Source organism: Peromyscus californicus, unplaced genomic scaffold (assembly GCF_007827085.1).
Source record: "Peromyscus californicus insignis strain IS unplaced genomic scaffold, ASM782708v3 Scaffold_5__1_contigs__length_169319896, whole genome shotgun sequence".
In the NCBI taxonomy this organism is placed as follows: domain Eukaryota; kingdom Metazoa; phylum Chordata; class Mammalia; order Rodentia; family Cricetidae; genus Peromyscus; species Peromyscus californicus.
This window is the reverse complement of record NW_026294573.1, coordinates 28,691,420-28,708,179: the sequence shown is the minus strand read 5'-3', so window position 1 is coordinate 28,708,179 and position 16,760 is coordinate 28,691,420. Positions and strand designations below refer to the sequence as shown.

Genomic DNA, 16,760 nt, shown 5'->3' with positions numbered 1-16,760 from the left:
CAAGACAGAGTTTCTCTGTGTAGTTTTGGTGCCTATCCTGGATCTCGCTCTGTAAACTATAGGCTGGCCTCGAACAGTGATCATCCGGCTCTGCCTCCCAAGGGATTAAAGGCGTGCGCCACTGCTGCCCGGCGCAGGTGTAATTTTTCAGAGGAGAAGAAGGGGAGGTCTGTGTTAGAATGGGCTAGGATGCGGTGGTAAAGGAGATAGAGGATGAGGGAGAAGGGGAAGGGGACAAGGGAAAGAGGGAAGGAGGATTTGTCTCATGGGGACAAAGGACTGCCTCTGGATAGAGACAGACATGGCCCATAGACAAATGGAGGTTTATAAAGGTAAAATAGGAAACCCTGTGTTAGGATGAGATGTTTAATTTTGTTGTTGTTGTTGTTGTTGGTTTTTGTTGTTGTTGTTTGTTTTTTGTTTTTCAAGACAGGGTTTCTCTGTGTAGTTTTGGTTCTTGTCCTGGATCTCGCTCTGTAGACCAGGCTGGCCTCGAACTCACATAGATCTGCCTGGCTCTGCCTCCCGAGTGCTAGCTAGGATTAAAGGCCAGCGAGGTGTTTAATTTTAATTGGGCATATTAATTAGGTGAGTCAAAGGGGGCTTCTGATTGCTGGACTTCAATACTTCCAATAACTGGACCTTGGTGGTCAGCCTCAGGAGGAGGAAGTGGCTAAATAAGGGAATGGACCTTGGTGGCTAGCTTTAGAAATGTAATCTAATGGTTTTTAGCAAGGAAGAGGGAATGGGAGAGAAGGGCAAGGCCTGCCAGAGCCACATGCTTGTGTGGGCTTGTGTCCCTTCAGTAACAAGTGTTCATCTCTCCAGCCCTCACCTCACTTTGTAAGCAGGGTCTCTCACTGAACCTGGAGCTCCTGGATTCACCTAGACTAGCTGGCCACTGAGCTCCCGGGATTCATCTACTCTACCTCCCTGAACCCCTGCACTGGAAGTATAGGCAGTGTGCCCGGCTTTTACATGACTGCTATAATCTGATCTTGGCTCCTCATGGCTGCACAGTAGGCACTTTACCAACTGAAGCATCTTCCCTGTCCCACCCCTTTTTGAGACGGGCTGGCCTCCAGACCAAAGATGACCTTGAACAACTTCTAATCCTCTCACATGGCACTACACCCAATTTGTACGTACTGCTGAGGATCCAACCCAGGACTGTGCATTCTAGGCAGAGACTCTACTAACCAAACTACATCCCCAGTTGCCCAAAGTTATTTTAATTTCATGCAACCACACTCTCATCAATTCTTGAGATTATTTCCTGTGCTATTGGAGTCCTTTTCAGAAAAACTTTGCCTATGTCTATGTCTACTTTCCTCTGGCCCTGGTCTCAGGTTTGGGGTCAAGTCAGGGGCAGGGTGTTCTTTCCTTGGCCCTTTTCCCCTATACCCTCCCTTCCCTTTATATTTGCCCTTACATCCCTATTATCACAGCTAACTGAATCCTGAATGCCGACTATTTAACCGTGTGTTTTGTATACAATGGCCTCAGTTTATAGGCTGAACAACCTAAAAGACACATTACCATCCCCATTTGATGTTTGAGAACACTGTGGCCCAGAGAGGTAGACTTTGCCCACAGGGTCTCTCATAGTAATGGCTCAGTACCCTTCCAAAATCTCCATCCTTAGCCACTGGGCTACAAAGCCGCCCAAAGAAGGCTGTAACCTGGGGGTTCTTACAGGCCTCCTGACTCCAGGGAGGGAGGGATGAGAAAGAATATTAACCTCTGGGGTGGGTATGGCCAGTTCCACAGAAGCCTCCAAAAAACTAGAGTCTATGGCAATGGTTCTCAACCTTCCTAATGCTGCAACCTTTTAACAAAATCCCGCATGTTATGGTAACCCTAACCATAAAATTATTTTTGTTGCTACTTCTTAAGTGTAATTTTGCTACTGTCATGAACCGTAATATAAATTATGCAGGAGATCTGATATGCGACCCCTGTGAAAGGGTCGTTCGACACCCACTCCATGGGTCATGACCCATAGGCTGAGAACCACCGACCTAAGGTCAAGAACTCAGGAAGTGATTAAGACCGAATGCAAGGTCAATAAGCGGCATTTTAGAGCGCTACGCCAGCAGCCATAGAGCAAGGCCACCCACCAGGCCAAACCTGCCAGCTCCATCCCAGTTCCTCCGCACTCCCGACCAATCCATTCGCTCAGGCCTCGGTTGCTTTTGTCGAGCGCTCACCTCGATTGGTCGAGCCTGAACCGTCATGGCTGCGCCCATGTAACCTAGCGCCACGGCCGCGGGGTCAGTGGCGGCGCCGGCCCGCGGGGTTAGGAGACACCATGCTGCGGGCGGCGTGGCGCTCGCTAAGCTCCGTTCGTGCCCATGCAGTGGCACAGGCTCCGGTGTCTGCGCTGCGGGGCGGAGGATGCGCCAGTCCGGCCTTAGCACGCTGCGGCCTGCAGCCTCCGAGTGAGCCGCCGAGCCGGGGGGGCAGTGGGGCTGGGCGAAGATGGAGGACACCAGGCACCCGGAGACCGGAGAAAGGCAGTGGCAGGATGAGAAACAGAGGGTGGTGGCTAGGAAAGGAGTGACGAAGTGGGAGAGAGGGAACTAGAGCGCTAGTTAGGTGCAGGTGCCCACAGTCCGTGGTAGACGGGTCATGCTGGGCTGCGGATGGAAATGAGTCTCAGCGCTTTCTGTTCTGCATAGGTCTCCTGCATGCCGTCCGTGCATACGCCATCCAGAAACCAGGTAAGAGGACTTGGGCTGAGACTTGACGCAGAAGAGAGACCGCTTGGAAATCTTGGGGGTGGACAAAGGGACAGAGGTGTGCACAAAGGGGCAGGCCGGAAGACCCCCTACATCCATGTCATATAGAGCCCTAGACCAGAAGTCTTTGTTGATAGGGAGCACGAGGAGGTAGTGGAATATTAGTGAAAACGATTGAGTTCTTGCCTGGCAACACCAGACCTTCCTAGAGTGGAGCGCTTTTTATCCGCCATTCTGACTTGAAGGGTGTAGTTTCCCATCCCAAGTTAGTATGCCTTGGGGCCCTCCAACCAACAAATGTTATTTGAGGCAAGTTTACTTTGTGTGAACCAGTGCTGATGTGAGTGTCAAAGGATCCATTGGAACAGGTTGTTATTCGGACTCAGTCATGATAACATATGAAAAACACCCTTAGCCCCGCGCTCAATAAATTGTAAGGTGCAATAGTATTTACCGCTGCTAGTGTCCTGTATGTAGGTAGCAGAGCAGAGTCAGACTAAACAGGATAATTAATCATCTTGGTTGGGCTGGACTGGGTTGGACTCCAGGGACACAGTAGGGATGCTGCACACACCAAAGCTGAGCTTTTGGTCATTGATACTAGATACTGGCATTCCCCCAAAGATACCTGCACTTTCTCTGCCCCTTCATTTCATTCATGTAGTCAACCAGCAAGCTTTGTTAAGTCTTATTCTAGGCCAGCCCATGGACCAGACTGGAAATTAAGTGATTCAAAGGAAGCCAGGCTCACTCCTGTCCACGGGAGAACCTGTCCCAGTGTGGCATCTGATAGCTGTAGAAGCAAGTGGGTTTGTGAGAAGTGCAGGCACAGTACATGTCCCTTGAAGGCCATCTGTTTGCAACATGAAACAGGAGAGCAGGTGCCCACGGGGCTTGCAGAGGAGGAACTGGGCTTAGATAAGTCTGTTACCTTGTTGAGACCCTAGGCATTTCTCACAGATTTGGTAAGTGAATGCGAAGAGTGGAGCCTGGGAGAATGAGAGTTAACCCTGTTTTCCATTCCATTCTTGTGTTTGACAGTCCAGCCCAACCGAGATGATGAGCCACCCCCTTCCACATTCATCAAAGAATACAAGGACATCATCCCCAGAATGGAGAAGTAAGCAGGAAGAAACCTACTTGAGGACACAGGAATCCTGGGAGGATGGGCAGGGAGCGGGGAAAGGGTTACTTAAAGACTTGGCCTGTTGTACTTGAAGCTTGATTATGTGGAGCCCTGGGTGTGGTGAACACTGGGAAGGACCCCAGGTATGGTGGGCTCGGGTGGGAAGCTGGGGCAGCCGATGCTCATGGAGCTCAACTGCCCTTTTCTTCCTGGTATGCTGAGTGAAGACCTTGTACCAATAGATGCCAAAGAACTAACGTGCTCTACTGGTAGATTCTACTTAGTAGAAATCTCTCTTCTCTTGACCTCACACAAGCCCTGTGAGAGAAGAAATTGTGTCCTATTTGTATAGAGTTAGACATGCTCTGTTTTAAGTATCTAAGAGACAGAGCTAGCACCTGAATCCCAAGCTGACAGACTGTCTTGCCTACTGTGCAGTCTGGCTGTGTCCAACTAAGGTGCAAATCCTCCCTTTGCCTTCCCCAAGACAAGACCAGAACACTCAAGCCAACAGCCCCAATTGTCTGGTGCTGTCTTCAGCCCAACAAACCAGAGCCATGTTGCCTTTGAATCCCTGAGAAATGACTGCCCACTTCTGGAGAGCTGCATTTCTTGTAGAAGTAACTGTCATTTGTTCTTGCTTTTTAACTCTCCGTAACAATTTATTTTTATTTATGTGCATGTGTGTGTCAGCATGTATGTGCATATGTGTGAGTGCCCACGGGGTCCAGAAGGTGGCATTGGAATCACAGGAGGTTGTGAGCCAACTGATGTGGGTGCTAGGAACCAAACACTGGCCCTTTGCTAGATCAAGTGCTCTTAACCACTGAACCATCTTTCCAGTCCCCCCGCTTTTTTTTTTAATTTATGATAAGTGTGTGTGTGTGTGTGTGTGTGTACATGATGGGAGAGGAGAGGATAGCTACCAAGGTCACATATGGAAATCGGAGGACAACTCTGTGGAGTCAGTTCTCCTCTACAGCTTTGTGGTTCCGGTGCTCAGGCTTGTCCAGGCTTACACAGCACCTTTATACATCTGACCAGCCCCGTTCTTGATTACTTTTGGTTTTTGTTTGTTTCCACTTTTTTTTAGATTTATTTATGTATGTTTTGCCCACATACATGTTTGTGCACCACATGCGTGCCTAGTACACAGCGGTCATAAGAGGGCATTGGATCTCCTGGGCCTGGAGTTATGTATGATTTTAAGCCACCAAGTGGGGGCTGGAAACTGAACTTGGGTCCTCTGCAAGAGCAACAAATGCCCTTAACCACTGAGCCATCTCTCCAGGCCATATCTCCAGTAAGATAAAGTATTACTCTGCCATTCTTCCCTTTTTAAACTACTGTCAACTAGTTTAAATGGCTCGTGGTTAGACTAGCTGGATGCTCAGCAGTGAGTGTTGCTGCTCATCCAGAGGACAGGAGTTTTAGTCCCAGCACCCATGCCAGAGAGCTCAAAATCACCTATAACTCCGAGCTCCAGGGGTCACACATCTTCTGGCCTCCACAGACACCTGCACACATACAAATACATAAATTGTTGAAGAGAAAAACATTTCTTCCCCTCCCCAGTACTTGTCTCATTGCTCTGGTTTTTTCCGCAGGGTTGATGATGTTGTGAAAAGAATCTTGTCTTTGGAAATGGCCAACAAGGTGAGTACTTGTGCTGCCCTAAGTCTTGGCCGCCCTCAGTCGTCTCTCTGGGAACTCCTTCCATCCCTCCATCTCAGGCTTCCCCAGTCAGACCGTTTCTCCCACTGTCAGACTCTGTCCAACATAAGCACCGTGAAGAGAGAGTTTTGCTCCTCCGTTGTGCCTCTGACATCTGATAAACAGGTGCACAGTAAAGATGTCATCTTGGGCACTATTTTAGTTTGTCTTTGGCTGTGAGGAGACACTGTGACCAAGGCAACTCTTATGAAAGAAAGCATTTAATTTGGGACTGGCTTGCAGTTTCAGAGGTCTAGTCCATTATCGTCACGGTAGGAAACATGGTGGCCTGCATGTAGACACTAGAACAGTAGCTGAGAACTACATCCTAATCCATAGGCAAAAAGGGACACTGGGACTGGCTTGGCTTTTGAAAGTCCAAAGTCCACCCCCAGTGACCCACTTCCTCCTAACAGGGCCACACCTCCTAATCCTTCTCAGGTAGTGCTGCTCCCTGGTGACCGAGCATTCAAGTATAAGATCTATGGGGGCCATTCTTACTCAAACCACCACAGATGTGGACATGAATGAGTAAGCAAATTTTAAGGACATTAAGCCAACAAACTATTTCTCTTATTTCTGTTTTTAACCTTGGGCTCATGAAGATATGCGTAGCCATGTGGTTATCCAAGGCCATAATGAATATAGTAAGCTCTGGCCTCACTTTTTCTGGGCCTCGCTGCCATAACTGCAGCCTTCCAGTCAGGAAGGTTAGTCCTTCAAGGATCATAAACCACACAGATTTCCCCCAATTTCTGTCCTTAACAGAAAGAGAAGTTGAAAATCAAACAAGAACAATGGATGAGCAAGATTTCGGAAAACCCTGAGGATTCTAGAACCTTGGAGGCTCGAGGTTGGTCCAGGGGCCCTTGGAAGTGGGGGTACAAAGGAGTCTGCTAGCTGGTACCTCGTCTAGGGCTCTTGATGTGGCTTGGGAAGGGAAGATATATGATGGACTGGAACTCTGGATCCCAAAGTCAGTGATGCTGAGTGATCCGCTGTGTCCTGCCCATTGCTCTGTGTGAAATCACACAGGTCACCTATCTTCTCTAGGGTCCCTGCTTCCCACTCTGAAGATGGAGCTAGCTGGGGACAGGGCAAAAGACTGTGTGTCCTACTTTGTGGCAAGACTTGAGAATCTAGAGAATATGAACACACTCCGGAAACAAAAGATTAGGCTAGTAACAGTGAGATTCACATCTGTGGAGTACTGTTATGCCCACTGGCTTGAACATTTCCATGTTCCTGTTGGTTTCCAGCTGGAATTGGTAATAGCCTTCATTAGACATGAGTGAAAGCCTTTTGAACCACGGGGCAGCAGTGGGGTGAATTAGTGGCCCAGTGAAGTCTCTGCATGTTTCCTTCCCCGTAGCCATTATCCTACATTACAGCTTTTAGTGCCCCCTCCCTCTTCATTCCTCATTCACTTTTTTAAAAATCCATTTTGTTAATGTGTATGGGTGTCTGCCTGCATGTGTGTCTGCACTGTGTGTGTGCCTGATTTCAGCAGAAGTCAAAAAGGGCTTCAGATCTCCTGGAGCTCTAGTTACAGATGGTTATGAGCCACCATGTACTGGGAACCGAACTTGGGTCCTCTGGAATAGCAGCTATTCTTAACCCTACACCACCTCTCCAGTCCTCTGAGAAGTTTTAGTTCTAAAAACTTAATAATGAAAGCACAGAAAAATAGTATATTTTCAGTTTATTATTATTATTATTGTGTGTGTAAGTATATGATGTGTGAGGGTGTGGAGATCAGAGGACAGTTTCCAGAAATCCATTCCTTCTCCCACCATGGACTCCAGGAAGTGAACTCAGGTGTCAAGTTTGTGCCACATCATCTTTCCCCACTCAGCCACCTTCTGGACCCTCTTGACAGTTTTAGAATCTTATCTTAATGTGCTGGCTGGGACCTCTAGTAGAGTGGTGAGTCATTAACTGTGATTGTATGCTAGAGTTAATTCCTGAATTTAATGCTCTTGCTGGTATGTTCAAACTGTGGCCTGCGGGCTGCATGTGCCCCAGGTAGCTATGAATGCAGCCCAACTCAACACAAGATCCTAAGCTTAGTGAAAACATTGATGGGTTTCTGGTTTTGTTGTTGTTTTTAGGGTCTTTGTCTCTTTCCTTTTAGACCAGTGGTTCTCAGCCTTCCTAACGTTGCAACCCTTTATTACAGTTCTTCATGTTGTGGTTGCTACTTCATAACTAATTTTGCTACTGACATGATCGTAATGTAAATATCTGCTATGCAGGAGATCTGCTATGCAGGATATCTGATAGGTGTCCCCCAAAGGGGTTGAGACCCACAGATTGACAACCATTGTTTTAGACACTGTCTTACCGTGCAGCCCCAGCTGGCCTGAAACTTGCCATGTCGACAGCTCACGGAGATCCACCTGCCTGTGCCTCCGTTATTTTTGTAGCTGAATTGCACTGTTCTCAGGCATGAGCTTTGTACATGAAAACACTATATCACAGTGTCAGAAAATAGGACTAAATTTTTGCCATTGAGAGTGCTGTTTACCAGACAGGCATAGTGGCACACACCCACAATTCTAGGTGAAGTAGGCAGAGGCAGAAGGATGACAAGTTCAGTCTGGGCTACGTAGCAAGTGTAAGGTCAGATTGAGCCTCATAGTGAGACTTTGTGTCAACCATCTTCTCCCACTACACCACCACCACCACCACCACCTACACAATGCTGTTTGCTGTGGTGGATAATGACCTTTATGAATTAAGTCATTTCCTTTTCTTGAACTTGCTTTTCTAGTAGAAAGATAATCCACAGTCTTTGGAGATCTTGCAGTTCAGAGTGCTTTGGAATTTAGAAAGCTATACAAAAGCATTGGTGATTGTTATTCCTTTGGTTCTTAAAACATGAGGTGGGCCTGGGTACTTCCTTCCTCTGTGCCCAGCTCTCATCCTCTGTGGTTTGTGGTTTCAGTTGTTGCCTTGACTGTCAAGATCCGCAGTTATGAAGAACATATGCAGAAACATCGAAAGGTAAGCCCTGGGCTTCACTCACAGCTAACCACAGTAGCCTGGGGGAGGGGAGTCTGGGAGTAAAGGGCTGTGGATCCTAAGAAGCCAGTGACTGACACCTCAACCCCAGTAGGAAAACACTCCCCTCCTGCCCTTAGAGGGACAAAGGGAACCTTACAGAACTCTGCTGAGAGTCATCAGTGGTCAAGAAAACAGACTGTCGACTATGGTCACATTGGACACATAGTGGCTGCTTAATAGATACTTGTTGAATGCATGGATAGTCAGGTTGACCCATTCAAATCCTAGCTCTGTCACTTCTACTTAAAGTCGCTGTGACTTTGGGAAGCTTATTGGTGTAAGCCTCTCACATCTGCAAAGTGGGACCCCTGCCACAGGATTGCAAGGATTACAAGAATTAATACTAGCAATTAATATGGTACACAGCACTTCTCTGGGCTCTTCACCTCATCTCTTGGGAACCTTGGACTGTGTCTTTCACAGTCTCTCCATGGAGTGACATTATTCCTCAAGGAACACTGTTAGAAGTGATGCCTGACGCTTGGAATGAAGCAGTCTTGCCAAGGGCCCCGTGTTCTTAACCACTCGGTGCAGAGCACAGAGCTGCCAGAAGTAGGAAATCGCCATTGGTTTGGGTCCCTGTGCTGTCCAGGCTGACTTTGAACTTTCCATCCTTTTGCTTCAGCTGCCTGAGAGCTAAATTATAGGGTATGTGCCATCACACCCAACTGCTTGTGGTTTTTAATAAGTATGTAATTATGAACACAGACTGGTCTAGCCTTGAGTACTCCCAGGAGCTGGTTGAGTATGCTCTTTGGAAATCAGTTTTGCTCATTTGAGGTGTAGAATCCCAGCTCCACTGCAGAGGCCCCTCACGGAGCAGGACCTGGAATAGAGAGTAAGGTCCTGTTTCTCCCTACTCTAGCTGGACAATCTGCTAAGTGCTAAAGAAGCTGAGTGGATAGTACAGGGGAGAGTGTGAGATTTGGAGTCAGACCAGCCAGTAGACCCAGACTGAAGACTTGACCTCAGGGCCCACAGTCTGAAGAGCTATTGAATGTTAAGTAAGCTCAAGCCTTTATTTTCCTGTCTAACTATGAACATTGACAGTGCCTCCTGCAGAACTCCAGTAATGTTTACACAAGATTGTTGGGATGGTTCAATGAAATGACCATACATCATTAACGGTAAACAATGTTAATACTTATAGAACACTAAAATTAAGAGTAATAAGTATGGTGGCTTAGGCCTGTCATCCCAGCAACCAGGACGCTGAGGCAGGAGAATTGCCATGTGTTTGAGGCCAGCCTGGGCCACACAGTGAGACCTTGTCTTAAAACAACAAATAATAATAGTAATGCAGATTCTTCTATAGGACAAAGCCCACAAACGCCATCTGCTGATGAGCATCGACCAAAGGAAAAAGATGCTCAAACTCCTCCGGCAGACCAACTATGATGTCTTTGAGAAGGCATGCAGAGAGCTGGGGGTGGAGTATACCTTACCCCCTCTGCACTTCCAGAAGGTCCACCGCCGCATCCTTGCCAAGAAGGCCCTGTGCACTCGGGTATGAATCAATAGGGTTGGTTGCTTTGTTCGGTCTCCCTGGACCAGGGTAAAGAGTAGAAGGGAGAAGTTGTCTGTTTCTGACCATGGCTTAGAACTGGCCCAGGTCACCAGCACATGGAGAAAGAATGGGGTTCCATCAGAGAGTTCCCACAGACCTGCTCCAAACCTGAGGTTTTGCGTAAAATTAGAAAGCCTTTTCCTATCCCCTTTCAACCACCAGGTTTTCCAGGAGGTGCAGAAGCAGAAGAAGCAAAGAAGGGCCTTAAAAGCTGCTGCAGTGGCTGCCAAAAAACAAAACAGCCAGGGGGTGCCAGAGAAGCCTTCCCAAACCCTACAAGAGGTGACCAAAGAAAATTAATAAAGTCCGTTCTGCCTTGAAGAGTGATGGAACATGCCTTCTTTTCATTTGACCCTGGGATCTCAGAGGCAGAGTTCTGGCTATCACCCAGTGGATGCCGTCATAGAAACATGTCATGGGGTATGTTTCAGAGAGGTAATGCTGGCAGGGTAGGAGGGCAGCTGTAGGAGCTGTCTACCTGACTGGGTCCCAAAGGATAAGGTGGAGTGTAGACGGACCTTTCTTTCCTTTCCTGCCTGCCAGTTCCCAAATAACCAACACAGAGACTTAATTATAAATGCTCAGCCGATAGCTCAGGCTTGTTACTAACTAGCTCTTACAACTTAAATTAATCCATTTCCAATAATCTACGTATTGCCATGTGGCTCGTGACTTTACCTGTCCTGCTGCATGTGTTCCCTCTGCATCTCCTGGCGACTCTCCTCCTCCTTCTTCCTGGTGTCCTTAGTCTGGTTTTCCTGCTTAACCTTATCCTGTCCAGCTATTGGCCCGTCAGCTTTTTTATTAAACCAATCACAGCGTAATCTACACAGTGTACAGAAGGATTATTCCACAGCAGAGGAGTTTACAGGGCAGAGAGAAATGGCATCTAGGTGGAAGGAACTGCAAGTTAAAAAGGAAAGAAATCTAGAGGTATGCATTCAGGGACAGTGGGACTCAGAAATTAAATACTGTAACATAGGGCTTCAGCCTATGAGTTCATCATACCGAAGAAAGAACTTTGGACCTCATTCTGAGAAGGAAAACCCTACAAAGAGAAAGATATGTTAAAGTGCTACTACCAAAGAACAGGTGGAAGATCAGGGCTGAGACCTGAACCAGAGCAGTCTGGGAGCTGCCAGATGGCTGAAGCCCTGGGTGTGTAATTTCCTGGAGATACTGGGCTGTGGCATTTGAATGACTGCAATTCCAACACTTGGGAGAGGCAAGAATATCATTTCAACGTCATCCTTGGTTGCATAACTAGCTAGTATGAGACCAGTCTGGACTACATGAAACCCTTTCTCCAAGAGTTTTTTGGGTTTTTTTTAACTTATTTAATTTTGTTTTATGTGCATTGGTGTGAAGGTGTCAGATCCCCTGGGACTGGAGTTACAGACAGTTGTGAGCTGCCATGTTGTTGATAGGAATTGAACCTGGGTCCTCTGGTAGAGCAGCCAATGCTCTTAACCACTGAGCCATCTCTCCAGCCCCTCTCCAAGAGTTTATATTAACTAGGAAGCAATGTAAAAGGAAAATTGGCCATGTCAGGAAAAACGACTCCCAGGGCACAGGAGCCCCTTGAGATGAAGGAGAAGGTGAGTGGGTAGAAAGAATCAGAAGTGAAGATGAAGCCGGGTGGTGGTGGCACATTAAAACTGCCTTTCCTGCGGGCCCAATCCACTGGTGTGGCCTTTTCTCCTTACCCCTCAGTCACCTGAGAGGTTGGCACTTGGTCCTGTAGCACAGGACCTCTAGTCCACTCCAGGCCCATTTCATTAAGGCCTTCTTACTGTTCCTGGAGGGGATAACGACACAATTCATCTTCATATTTTTTGTTTTGTTTTGTTTCGTTTTTTAGGTCTTTCGAGACAGGGTTTCTCTGTGTAGCCCTGGCTGTCCTCGAACTCACAGAGATCCACCTGCCACTGTCTCCTGTGTGCTGGGATTAAAAGTGTGTGCCACTACACCTGACCTACTTGTCTTCCTATTGAAAACAGGCTCAGCAAGCTTAGGCAACATGTCCAAATTCACAAGTTAATTAGGGTTCAAACCTAGCTCTCTCTAGTTTTGTTTTTTTGTTGTTGTTGTTGTTTGTTTTTTAAGACAAAGTCGCAGGCCTAGCTGTCCTGGAACTTGCTATGTAGACCAGGCTGGACTCTACCTGCAAAGTGCTGGGACCAAAGGCCTGTGTCACCAAGCCTGGCTCCCAGCTCAGTCTTGATTCCATATACTGCCTGACACTCATAGAGGGGAAAGAAACAGAGTCTGTTTTGACAAAACTTCAAGCACTTTTGGGAGCTAGGCTGATAACAATGCATGGAGGCTCAGCATAAGATAAAGATGTTTATTACAGGTGGGACTGGGGTGTCAAGAAGTTCAAGTTGTACGATAAAATTTCAAAAAGTTTGGCTGCTAAGAGGAAAAGAAACCGACTAGGAGGATGCCACGCGGGGGTGTTATTTTTGTTTGTTTGCTTTTCAAGACAGGGTTTCTTTGTGTAGCCTTGGCTGCCCTAGAACTATGTAGACCAGGATGGTCTTGAACTCACAAAGATCCGCCTGCCTCTGACTCATAAGTGCTGTGATTAAAGGTGTGCGCCACCACCGTTCAGTCTGGAACGTGCTGTTTTTAAGTGATTTTTAAGTGCTGCACAGAGCAGTGATTCGAAGGAACATAGGAATACAGAAAGGGAAATTAAGGGATAAACTTGAGAAAAGAAAGATTATATGAGAAAAAGAATTTAGTGGCTGATTATTAATAGGACCCAGGAAGGTGGATGTGGGAGTCAAAACTCAAGACTGCTGTGGCTGGAGGGGGAAATGATTAGCAGAAACACTGAAATCTACTGGGATCCGCTGAAAAGAACCACCAGCCAAACCTAATCCTGGAGAACCGTGTGCGGAGCCTGCTTAAGCCGCTAGGAGGGCCCGGCCGCGTTGCTTCACTGAGTAGGAAATCCGGTGTGGCATCGCTTCCGGGAGGGTTTAGGAAGGAAATACAAATGATATAACCTATCGAGATGAGGGACTGGTATAACTTAGGGTGTCTTCGTGGCGCTTGCCGTGATCTCACTGGTTTCTCTGAGCTCTCTGGGAAATGCTGACAAATCTGCCCGGAACAGCACAGCGGGTCGCGACTCTAGACCGGGCAGGCGGCTCCCAGGGCTGGGGATGACTTTCCTCGTTCATCCACGGTAAGACTGGGGCCTGGCTATGCTGCGACACCCCGTGCGGGGCTGTCTGGAAGGATCGCGGCACCTGAAGGCTCCGAAGGAAAACTCAAAACCAGCGCTCCCCGGAGGCCAACGACGCGCACCGGTTCGGACCAATCCCCTGAAGCGGTCTTTGTCACCTAGCCCAATGAGCCCCCGCTCTTGGGCCACCTCTCATCAAACCGCCCTCTGATTGGTTCTTCCTTCCGGTCCGCGGCGTTGCCCCAGCAACCGGACTATGGGACGCGGAGGGGCCTCCAGGCTGCTAAATCTAACCCTGGGGCTCTTCCTTCACCTGCCCTGCGGGTTTTCTCCATCATGTCGGTGCGGACTCTGCCGCTGCTCTTTTTGAACTTGGGCGGGGAGATGCTCTACGTCCTGGACCAGCGGCTGAGGGCTCAGAACATTCCCGGAGACAAGGCCCGCAAAGGTAAGAGGCCCCCACAGCCTGCTCCCCTCGTCACCACGATGCTAAGTGTCCCCATCCAGACCCTCAGCCTAGCCCTCCCCAACCCCCTCGTGCGCCTCGCTCTCCCGCCTCCACCCCCTATACCTAAGGCCAGACCGGCACCCCTCTTCCTGCCCCCCGCCCCCTTCCCAACAGCCAGACCAAGGCCTCTGCGCACTTCACTTTGACAGCCGGGTACCTTTCTCACAAGATGCAGCGTCCATGCAGTTGGAAGCCCTCAGGAGTCAAATTAATTCTCCAAAAGAGCATTTCCCCACAGAGAAACCTAACACCTGCATTGGACATACTCAAAGTACTTGAAACCTCCATTTCCTGGTCTCTTGAAATTTGCCCGATTCCAAACGTTTCCCGGCTGTTCACCTGGCAATATGCTTTGGGCTAGTATCACCATCCTCTTCGACCCCCGCGGAACAGATGCTGACCCCCGCGTGTTTCTGTCCTCACACATACGCTGAAGATTAGTCATGTTTATTTCAGAAGTCATGTCTAGAAATGTAGGGGCCTAAAATAATAATAGATAAGAATGAAAACCTATTTCTTTACTTTTGCAAGTGTTGGAGGGGAATGCGATTGTGAAAATATTGGAAAGCTTGTAAATGCAAAATTATGCCATATGTGATACACAGAGAAACAACCACCCAGAACACTGTCACATTTTTTCTTCTCATCAAACAACTTTGTTCACCAAATTTCCTGGGATTGAGTGTGAACTATTGTATTTCTAGGGAGAGGTGATGAACCGTGATGAAAACACTGTTCTCTCGAAACAGCGTATGCACACTCACCCAACTGATGTTAAACGTACACACTCGGTTAATGACTGTTGTGTCTGATCGCGTGTAAGTTCATGCCTAGACAGATAAGAGAACTCCCTAGGTCATTCCCTTCCATTCATTTGGAACATTGCTACCAGAGGGCTTTACAAAATGCAAAAACGTCCAGTACCATCTCTCCCCGAAACCTGCAGTCAGCTTTCCACTCCTGTCTAAATGGGGGCCAAGTCCTGTGCAAGACACACTGGCACCCTTCCCGGTCTGATCTCCCATCCTTGCTTGATTCACACTTTGAGTTCTAATCACACCAGAGTGTATGTAGATCTTTAAACTGTGTCCTTCATGACTCCATGCTTGTGCTCTCTGCCTCTCCATCCTTTCCCTGATCTTCTGTATCACTGACCTGAAGAACCATTGTCCGTAAGGAGGCCTCTTTCTATAGGAAAAGGACTTCCAAAGTGCTCACAGCCCCCTGTCCATGCTTCTCTACACTTTATTACATGGCTGTTTGATACACATCTGTTTATATGTGTCTACCTACTTATTTGTCGTACTCATGTTTGGACTTCAGCATCTAGCATTCAACACCAGATCAGAATAAAGCAGTGCTCAGGAAAGGTTTGCTGAACAACTTGGCAGTTTTCTATAGCATCCTGTTCCTTCCTCAGAAGGCTTCTGTGTTTCTTGCTGCGTGTGTGGTGTGATTTCACTCAGGCTAATGACCCTAGGGACTGACCGGCTAGCTTTCTCTAGGTATTCTGCCTCTTGGAAGACAATGTAAATTAGCAATTAAGAGGGTGCCCTAGCCGGGCAGCGGTAACACACGCCTTTAATCCCAGCACTCGGGAGGCAGAGGCAGGAGGATCTCTGTGAGTTCCAGGCCAGCCTGGTCTACAGAGAGAGATCCAGAACAGGCACCAAAACTACACAGGCAAACAAACAAACCAAAAAAAAAAAAAAAAAGAAAGAAAGAAAGAAAGAAAGAAAAGAAAAAAAAGAAAAGGTTGTGCACTTTGGAGGCATACAGGTCTAGATTCCACATTTAGCTAGCTGTATGATCTTGGTGTGTAGCCTCTGTGAGCCTGTTTTTCTATAAAATGGTAATAATAATAATAATAATAATAATAATAATAATAATAATAATACACACCTGAAAGCAAAGTTGTAAGGACTGAATGAACATGCATTTCATGTTCACAGTTAGTAGTTGATACTGTCTTTCCATAGGCGGTCTGGGCAAGGTTCTGTAAATAGGAGCCAGGCTTTGTCTTTAAGAACTAAAGTCGCAGGCTGAAAAAGGGTCTGCAGTTAAGAGCACTTGCTCCACTTACAATGTTCCATTCCCAGCATCCACTGGGAAGTGTACATCTACCTGTAACTCCAACCCCAGGGAATCCAGCACCCTCCTCTGGCCTCCCAGAGCACCTGTACTTACAGGCACATACCCAGACACATACACATAATTAAAAATAAAAATTTAGCTGGGTGTGGTGATGCAGGCCTTTAATCCCAGCACTCAGGAAGCAGAGACAAGAGGATCTCTGTGAGTTTGAGGCCAGCCTGACCTACAGAGTGAGTTCTAGGACAGCCAAGGCTACACAGAGAAACACTGTCTTGGAAAAAAAAAAACCAATAAATAAATAAACAAAATAAAATAAAAATAAAAACCAAGAGCTATAGTATGTAAGCCAGGCACTTGGATGGCTAAAACAAGAGGATTACTGCAAGTTTAAAACCAGCCTGGTCTACCTAGTGAGTTCAAGACCAGCCTGGTCTACCTAATGAGTTCAAGACCAGCCTGGTCTACCTAGTGAGTTCAAGACCAGCCTGGTCTACCTAATGAGTTCAAGGCCGGCCTGGTCTACCTAGTGAGTACAAGGCCGGCCTGGTCTACCTAGTGAGTACAAGGCCGGCCAGCACCACATAGTGAGACCCTGTCTCAGAAGTACAATATATATGAAAGCTCAGTATTTTGGTTTTCTGAGATAGGGTCTCATGTAACAAAGGCTGGCCTTGAACTTCTGATCCCCCTGTTCTCACCACCCCAGTGTTGGTATCACAGTTGTGTGCCATTATATCCAGGAAAAAAAA

At 47.5% G+C, this 16,760-nt stretch overlaps 2 protein-coding genes across 3 annotated transcripts in view; both read left to right on the top strand.

Moving 5' to 3' along the window:
* The first annotated feature begins 2,215 nt into the window (after positions 1 to 2,215).
* Positions 2,216 to 10,534, top strand: Mrps15 (mitochondrial ribosomal protein S15). Its single transcript, XM_052716109.1, has 8 exons — positions 2,216 to 2,441; positions 2,682 to 2,723; positions 3,783 to 3,861; positions 5,475 to 5,523; positions 6,349 to 6,433; positions 8,528 to 8,586; positions 9,962 to 10,153; positions 10,376 to 10,534. Exons 1-8 carry the CDS (start codon positions 2,312 to 2,314, stop codon positions 10,511 to 10,513), a joined length of 774 nt encoding a protein of 257 aa, XP_052572069.1. The 5' UTR covers positions 2,216 to 2,311; the 3' UTR covers positions 10,514 to 10,534.
* Positions 10,535 to 13,598: 3,064 nt separating this feature from the next.
* Oscp1 (organic solute carrier partner 1) overlaps positions 13,599 to 16,760 on the top strand; it is a 37,335-nt gene continuing 34,173 nt past the window's right edge. Inside the window, exon 1 of one of the 2 annotated variants that reach the window (XM_052716107.1) lies at positions 13,599 to 13,857. In XM_052716107.1, coding sequence (XP_052572067.1) covers positions 13,746 to 13,857 — 112 coding nt within the window. In that variant the 5' untranslated portion in view covers positions 13,599 to 13,745. The remainder of the gene's footprint in view (positions 13,858 to 16,760) is intronic. The other variant, XM_052716108.1, reaches the window with a different exon arrangement.